Raw genomic sequence first — 8,927 nt, 5'->3', positions numbered from 1 at the left:
GTACGCTGCCACGGCTGCTGATGAAGAAGAGAGACAAGAGTGATAAAGGTAAAGCAAGATGAGTTTGGGAGTTCTGAAGTGTCAAGATGTCAGCCTGGCAAAAAGCAGATTTGTTTTAAGAAATAAGAGTAAAATTTTGAACATGACAAACCTTTTACTTGTTTTTTTCCCCGCCTATTTTATTGTTCATTACTGATGCCCATTTTTCTGCAGGAGGCCCCAGCAGCAATAAAAAGACTAAAGATAAAAACACTGTCACTAGAAGTCAAAGCCAACGACCTGCAGGGCACCAAGACTTTAGGCCCTCAAGGTTCAAAACCACATCATCAAGCTGTGCTACTGGGGACAATCGCAGAGTTCAAGCAGAAGACATTCTCTCTCCAATTGTGAGCTTATCTGCACTAACAAATGAACCAAATGTCACAAACAGCCGAAACACCATCTCCAGACAGACGTCTGCCTATGAAGATCTGTTGCCATCTTGTGGTACCGGTGTTGTCCTTCAACCAGAGGGGGTGGGCATGGAAGGTGTGGATTTAAACTTCAGAGAGACTTCATTCCCTCCACTCCACAAGAGTGAGCAGACCCATGACCAGTATGGGTTCAAGTCCAGACCAGTACCTGATCCTGAGGGAGACATAGAAATCCAGCGTTGGAAAGAAAACTCTGACCATGCTCACAGGTGTTTGATGTTCCTTCATTGAAATTTTTTTTAAAAAACTGTTAATTTTCCCCTCTTCTCTGCTTTCTTCTCATCTACCTAACCTGAGTTTGAATCCCTGACTTTTCTTGGTGTTTTTAAAATATTTCTTCAGTTGTATTATTTTAGATTTTTAGAATGTACTGTTTATTAGAGGGGTTATGGGACTCAGACCTTAGCTTCTGATCAGTAAGGTATACACAGACCGTTTTAGTGGAATACCCCTGGACTAAATTGCTGACTTGATAGTTTGACCCTGATGAGTTCTAGGAATATCCTAGAAATTGGAATCATATTGGAATAATTAATTTGAACAGCAATTTTTTTTCAGATCCACTCAAGAATTTTATGATTTCATCCACTCCGTTTCATGGCAAACTATCAAGCAGTATATATTAGTTGACAAAAAACAATATTATGTCAAAACAGTAATAGTAACAGGGGGGAAAAATCCTGACTACTTATCCAGGTCCACTCCAAAGGGGTTGGATGTCGTTTAGGTTGGCGCGTCGTGGAGGTTTGAACTAACAGGAGGAGTTTGGACGTTTCAGACTTGACAAGTACTGCTGACTGATGTTCTCTCAGGTGAAGGGTGTGAAGTGAGAGGATAACAGGATCTGTTACCTCACTTGTTAAGGTAACAGGTAACGTCGATTCGCTTTATCGATCCGATGGAGAGCTGTCGTGTCATTTGGTGAGATGTTGTCTGGTTTGGCATCGATTTGTCCCGACGCGCGTAAGATCCGCGAATCTCAGGATTGCGTGTGTGCGTTAATACCGTGGAAATTGATTTATGGAAAAAGTCACTTGGCTTTCTGAACATTTTTGAAAGTCACAAATGAACGGAGCTCCGCTCGTTCTCTCGAGTGGATTGTCAGATTGTATTTTCTCTCCGCTTTCTCATGACTTACCAAAGTGTTCCTGGTTTCAGCGTTTTGCTTACACGGTAGCGGATTTGCGTGTTTGTCTGCCGCCGTCTGGCTGGCGTGACGCGCACACGCACATGTGCGTAAACTGGAGCGCATTATTAGTTCAGGCGAGGGATCGTTGGAAATTTGACAATGTCACGTCCCTTAGTCTTTTGCTCGTTCATTTCAAAGTGCAGTTCATGATTTTTGTCTGACTTTAACTGTTTTTCTGTGAATCCATTTTCACTTTGGCGGCGTTTTCGGTGACAGGTACGTTTTTTTAAAATTTTATTTTAATGTTTTTTTTATCTTCTTAAATGAACTTTTGTCGTGGTGTTTCCAGCTCTGTCTTTGCATTTATTCTTCTCACAGTCCCTCCTGGGGCAAAACATATCAGCTCTTCCGATGGACATGTTGGAACTTCATTTGTTTTACCAGTGTGTCAAATGTTTGGCTGTCATAACTGAGATTTACCTGGGTGGCAAATTAACTGGGACAATTTTTCTAGGACAATTTCACGACAAACTAATTATTAATCAATTGAGAAAAGAACCTACTTAAGAATGAACATATTTAATCTAAAATGTATGATACAGTATTACAAACAGCAGTTACTATCAGGTTCAAGTCCATTTTAAGTATATGGCACAAAATCACACATTTCTGTGAGATTTGTGTGTATAATATATGATATGTTAGATTCAATATCCTGAAATCAGATCAGATGAAGGAAACACATCCATCCATCCACCCACCTGCAGCCTTACCTGTAGGGGGTCAGATGGGATGGAGACAAGCCCAGCTGGCATTACCTGAAAGGCTTTAAAGACATGCTAAAGTAAGAGTCTGATCGCTTCTCAAAGTGATGAGTTTACCACAGATACTTGCCAATTTCTGCCGGAAAAATAATTTAAAATTTGCTATATTGTCCTTTTAGTGTAATTAATCAGGTGGAAAGGGGCATTTTTTGTTTGAAGCATATGTCAATGTGAATCTAACATTTAAGAACACTTGTTTAAACTCCTATAAAATTCCGGAGTCTGAACGTTAAGCATGTCAAAGTCTATCAAGTGTTTGAACAATTGGTTTGACATCGCTGTCAGATCTCATACAGCCCTTGACGGCATTCTTCCTTTTGTACAACTCATAACTTTGTTTGTAATTGGTGTATTTTTTTCTTCCCTCGATAAACAATGATGTTATCGGTGGCACATATTTTACATTTGTTCAGCTGTTTAAATAAATAAAAGGTTAAAGCGTGAGAGCAGCTCGAAAATGTAAAGCTCCTCTCTAGTGAGACCTATTAACATTCCTCAGACCACTGCCATAGTAGGACCCTTTGAACTCTCTGTGGTCACGTGTAACATGGCTTAACTCTACTACCCCCCACCCCCCTCGGGACCCATTGTGCATTTGTGAGCCATGATGATTGATGTTAACTCGTCTGGGAGTGTAATTGCCCCTTTGGCTCGTGATCACTCTGCGTCTTAAAGCTTTCAAGGCAAAATGACTCCCAAGTCTGCTGCTCAGCAGAATTTTTGACACATGATCTGAAAGCATCACAGCTGTAATAGTGTGAGTTAGGGTGCCTGAGAGATTTAAAAGGCCACATCCAGGATTGGAAACCTTGGATGCTCAGTGGGGCTCCTTATTTGCCTCTCATTCACTGGAGAGACCGCTGCAGAAGTGGGTCATGGGAATGCAAGCGTGTTTTAAGATGTACAACACCTGTTACAAGACTGGATCAAACACAGAAACACAAGCATGTGTACGTACATGTGTGGTGATACACTCACTGTTGAGTGAGGCTTACAGGCTTGTCTAGCTAACGTCATTCATTCTTCTGAACTTCCTTTTCTGTTTTTTCAGCCACATGGAGTCAGCAGAGAGCCGAGTGAAGAGCGTCCAGGTTAGTCCACTCTTTCCAGATGTGCTTGTGTTATCCTCCTCTGTTTGTATTTTTGTTCTTGAATACTTGTTAATACTCGAAAAATTTTCTTCCTCTTTTTAGCAACTTTTACTGTCATAATAATTGGTAAAAAAAAAAAATCCATCTTTTTAATCTATACCAAAGAGGTTACATTTATACCCATGCCTGTTTGTTGGTTGTTAGGTGGTCAGTAGAATTACAACCTAACATGAAACTAGGTGAGAAGATAGGTACCGTTAAAGTCAGGCTTAGATCTCTAGTGAGAGCCTTTGTATTTGTACCTCCACATGCAAGATTTGGATGAAGGTGTGCAATAACTTGTAGTTTTTATTTATATATGTGTCTTCAAGATGTCTAAAAGTTGTCAACAGACTGACGAAATGTTGCATAGGGATGGGACTTGGTCCATGGAAGATGTAATTGAAAGCTGATGTGGATTCGGAATTGATTTTTAACTTTCACAACGAGAGAGAGAGTGACAGGGCCTCTAGGCAGACTGCCGCTTTCTGCTTCTGTCGGTGTGACGCCTGAGACAGCAGACTCCAGGAGTTTGATCGTCGCTCTCTCTCTCTCTCTCTCATTATTGAATTAGATTTTTTCTTCTTCTGAACGCTCTGATTATTAGATTATTAGAGCCAAGTCTTTAACAGTTATGCTCATTTCAGTCACTTCACTCTGCATTTAGCTTAATTCTGTCTGCCATTTAGCTAATCACATTTGAAGTGAAACGGCGGTGATGTCGGTGCCGTCCAGGAACCTGAAGCTGTCTGGGCCGCAGCCAGTAGGTAGCGCTACATACTCAATCTGTGAACTCAAGAATCTGAGCACCAGAGGCTGTTTCATGACCTTGGAGATGGATGATTCATGTTATCTGTATGTCACAATCATGCATCGATGCAGATCTTGGACTGGGAGAAAAGTGAGAAGCGAGAACAGGAAAGCAAAGCTCATAAAGGAAGGATGGAAGGAAGGAATGGAGCGAGGAAGAGGAGGAAAGACTAAAGCAAAATGAGCTCTTGGGATATGTTAATGTATTGATTTTACATCGTAGGCAGGGCGGTAAAAGCTTCCTCCCATGACCCTGACCTGTATTCCTTTTATGAAACAAATTTTACCAACTCTTCCTGACCACATCATATTGACTTCAGTTAAACCCCCCCTCCACACACACACACACACACACACACACACACACACACACACACACACACACACACACACACACTCATTTCATGGACACAACATGTAAATCATAAATTTCTGTAACATTTACACTCGTTTTTTGACCTTATGTATTTAAATTATAGTTCCAAATATACTTCTCATTCCAGATGGAATATAACCATGAGAAATTATATAAAAATTTAATCGAGCTGTTCTGTGTTATTGCGTCCACAGCATTAAGCCACCATGTTCCTTACATATATAACATTAAACATGTAGCTGTGTGACTTCAAACATTGACCCTGAAGGTTAATGTTCCAGTCATATATGAATCTTTAATACAGTTAGGAATGGGGTCTGTGTTTCAGAGCAGGTGATAAAACACTGAGGAAATTATATGTGCCAATCAATTTGAGAGTGATTTCCCATTCAGTGCTGCAAATGGTTTTATTGTAATTCATCGGCATTAACAAGTCAATCCTTTAGGGATAGCTGGGGTAAGGTGGACGTGGTTTGTGCTATGGGAGGCCTTGAAACTGGTGCCTCATACCATTAACACCAGTCTGAGAGCTGCACAGAATGTTGCCTGAAATTTGCGGATTTTTACTTTTGAGGCAAATTTTCATCACAAACACAAACTATAGATTTCTTTCATTCTTTCCTTTTATCTCTCAAACGCACTACGACAACTCCATCCCATCATCACCCCCCCTCCCCCACTCCTGCCATCCCAGCCGCTCTCTGGAAGTTGCCAGCAGTCCCTCCATCTCCCTCGATTCCTCTGAAACATTTATGACAGCTGATGTTTAAATCAGGAGTTGGCCTGAGTGTTTCCTGTTATAATGGGAAGGAATCGGCCACTGATGCTCTGAGTGCATGCAGGTGTACATTTACATATACACACGCACACACACACACGTGTGCAATATTACATGTTTATCAAGGGATGCTGATACAGAGAAAGTTAAATTAAGCAGTCTGATATAAAAGTCTTTAAATTACCAAACAGGAAGAAAGGTCCGAAATCTTTCAGGGTATGTTACTGATCTTTCCTCAAAAATAACCAGCATCATCAGTTTCCATTATTAATGCAGGGCTGGTCAGACTCTGTCAACTAGGTCTTGTGTCTTTCATTGAAATATATTTAACAAAAACTGTTTTAATGGCTGAGGTTGGTGGGAAAAAGCAGGCCCCACCGCATTGTTATTGAGGAGCTAATTAAAATCTTCAATGTGCCTCAGACTCTGAGTGGGTCTGTTTTCAAGCAGCATGTAAGGCGTTTATATGGCCACTCACGCTGCGATTGTGTGTGTTTGTTTTATTCTTCAGCACAGCCCTGCTTTGTCTCCTTTGGCTGGTTTGATGCTATTTTGATGGGAGTGGCGGGAGGGGTTTGGTTCCTATTAGCATGTCTGGCGCTAGACTCACTCCAGCAAAAAATTGTGTGTGTGTGTGTGTGTGTGTGTGTGTGTGTGTGTGTGTGTGTGTGTGTGTGTGTGTGTGTGTGTGGAGGGGTTCAGCTGTGTATCTGTGCCGTACTGTGTGTCTGATTATGTGAATGGTTTAAATTTTCAAAATCTGTGTGTGTCTGTGAGCTGCCTGATTAAATTAAGGAGGTTCCCTGTGGGTGGGTGTGTGGCTGTGTGTGTGTGTGTGTGTGTGGGGGGGGGGGGGGGCTATTACAGTATACTGACTTAATATGGCGCCTCTGAAAATGAGAGGGGGTGTAAACTGCCTCTAGTTACTGTTCCTTCACCATGCACACAGACTGACACACATCTGCACAGTCTGTTGTGTTCACTGACAGTCCATTTGCATCTTTAATTATCACACATCACTTTATTTAGGTAACCTCTAAGTAGTTAATCGTCTGCACCACATTTAACACATACAATACGATAAATGGTGAGTCTTGACAAAGTAGTGGATTGGCCAACGTCATCAGGAATCTATGGTGATAGTGTGACTAGACATACTATCAGCTAACACTAAGCTCATCTTGTTTCCAGCCTACATGATATTAGATCGCCAAAGTCATCAAACACTGAAAATCAATCATAATTACATAAGTTTTAAAAATATCCCGGGTTACAGATAGGGCAGCGCAGCTTGAGCTCCAGATATCTGGGAGTTGTGTTTGAATCCCGCCGGAGCCGTTTGCCACATGTCTGTCCCCCATGTCTCCTGTCTCAAAGCCTCATATTCTAAAATTTGATGCAAACCGTGGAAAAGTGCACCCTTAGCTAAAATCATTGAATGAAAACTTGTTGGAATTTTGCCACAAACTTCCACCTCTAAAAAACACACAACCTCTGAAAGAATGATGGAGAGTGGGGGTTGGGGGGGCGGGGGGGCAGTGCTGCTGTATTCCCTGGAGTTCCTGTTGTTCTGTCATCTTCAAGGTCGGCGTATTTGTGCACGTGATGGAGAATAGTAATACATTGATCTCTACATAAAACATTATTTCACACTGCATCACCCTAAAGAAATGTCTAGTTGCTACAGCAACACATTAATGATCAGGTTAAATCATTTTAATGAGATTAAAGTAGGGCGTTAGATTTTTTAATTGCGCTATTTCACACCTAAATTAATATTCATATATGTTTTTTGCAGACAAAGTGGCAGCGTTTCCATCACTGGCTGCTTCTTAACGGAAAGCTAATGTTTCAAATGTGCTTTGAAACACCTATCTTGTGGTTCGATATGGATTAACCCGCCTTAGAAAACGGGGGCCACCCTGTGAAAACACTCTGATGAAAATCAAACATACACACACACAGATCATTAGCTGTACCCTCTGAGCCCCCTAGAGAGCCCACCCTTTGTTTTAGAAACACACGTGTGCACACATAAAGATATGTGTGTTCATGGAATCTTGATCAGCCTCAGTGTGTCTTTATCTCTCACACACACATACACACACACACACTTAATGAGATGCTTGCAGGCACACGCAGGGATTCTCCATTGTGCTCCCTATCAGCCCGTGGGATGGGAATCACTAATTAATATTTAACTGAAGACCGCCCCCAAGCAGGAGAGGAGATGAAGAGATCGAGGAGTGGAGGGTGGAGGAGTCGCCATGGAGGAGAGGAGGGACAGGGATCAGAGAGGAGTAGGAGGTGATGAGAGGGTCTGCTTATGGAGGGAGGGGTCAGGGCAGGAGTGCCGCGGTAAGACAGGTTGGAGAAAGGTTGGATTCAATAGTGCATGGAGAATGGTTGATGTGGGAATAACAATGGAACAAATACCTGAATACAGGTTTCCAGGATATGAGACGAGGCGAGGAAACACGCTACGAGAAAGACGATTCAGAGTTACCGTATGAAGCGAACGAGAGGCTGAAGGAAGACGGAGAGTTTCTTTAGTCGTCCCAGAGATACAGAATGGATCAATGTTTCAAGCATCTTTCTTTCAGCCTATGTCAGAGTTCAATCTATTATTCAAACACATCAATTGATAAGCCTTGGGAACTATATTTCTTACAATGTGTGCTACAATAAGGAGTACATTTTTATAGATAACAACAAAAACTCGAAAACACTCAGAGCACAGACCTCTGACAACAGAAACAGCATAATAGTAGATTGTAGTTATCAGATGTGTCTAAACAGAACTCAGTAACAGCTGCTTATCTGAGGTATATTGACAATTTCTGTCGACATTCTAGCATCTGACTGTGTGCACAGAAGTATGCACAATGTGTGTTTTGCAGAGATGTCTGCATCTCACAGTATCCTTACCGAATTCACCTCAAACTTACAACAACTAAAGAAAGAAAACATTTGCTTCGCAGTTTTGAATGTCATTCAAAATCTTTTGACTGAGGCTGAGTAAATAAAAATAAATTGGTCTTTACTTTCTTGTCCTAACTATTTTGAAAAATCTGACTGATATCAAATGTCACAACCCTAGCAGAGGTTTGCAAGAGGAAAGTCGGTCAAAAGAACAAGTGCATTTCTTGTTGTGCTACGGTATCAGCCCTGGAGTGTCATATCAAGTATTTTAGGAATACAGTTTGACTCAGTTGGGATGAATCTGCCGCTTTGCTTTAACATCACAGCTGTGCACAGCAGCCTTCTGATGTCTGTTTGACCTCATCTAATTCATCTGAGGATAGGGAATAACACAAGGAAATGCATTCAGAGTGTGTTTTGCTTCAAAGCAATGCAAGACTATTCTCCTCTGTTAGGATTAAGTCAAACCATGTTTAGACGGGTCG

At 41.5% G+C, this 8,927-nt stretch overlaps 1 protein-coding gene across 2 annotated transcripts in view; it reads left to right on the top strand.

The window, feature by feature from the left end:
- The first annotated feature begins 278 nt into the window (after positions 1–278).
- The window catches only part of LOC137608936 (SH2 domain-containing protein 3C-like), a 49,751-nt gene continuing 41,102 nt past the window's right edge, over positions 279–8,927 (top strand). The window contains exons 1-2 of one of the 2 annotated variants that reach the window (XM_068335573.1): positions 279–682; positions 3,478–3,517. In XM_068335573.1, the coding sequence (XP_068191674.1) occupies positions 522–682; positions 3,478–3,517 (201 nt within the window). In that variant the 5' untranslated portion in view covers positions 279–521. Of the gene's footprint in view, positions 683–1,293; positions 1,338–3,477; positions 3,518–8,927 lie in introns of those variants that run through there. The other variant, XM_068335575.1, reaches the window with a different exon arrangement.

Source organism: Antennarius striatus, chromosome 15 (assembly GCF_040054535.1).
Source record: "Antennarius striatus isolate MH-2024 chromosome 15, ASM4005453v1, whole genome shotgun sequence".
In the NCBI taxonomy this organism is placed as follows: domain Eukaryota; kingdom Metazoa; phylum Chordata; class Actinopteri; order Lophiiformes; family Antennariidae; genus Antennarius; species Antennarius striatus.
The sequence above is the reverse complement of the archived record's forward strand: the minus strand, read 5'-3'. Positions and strand labels throughout refer to the sequence as shown.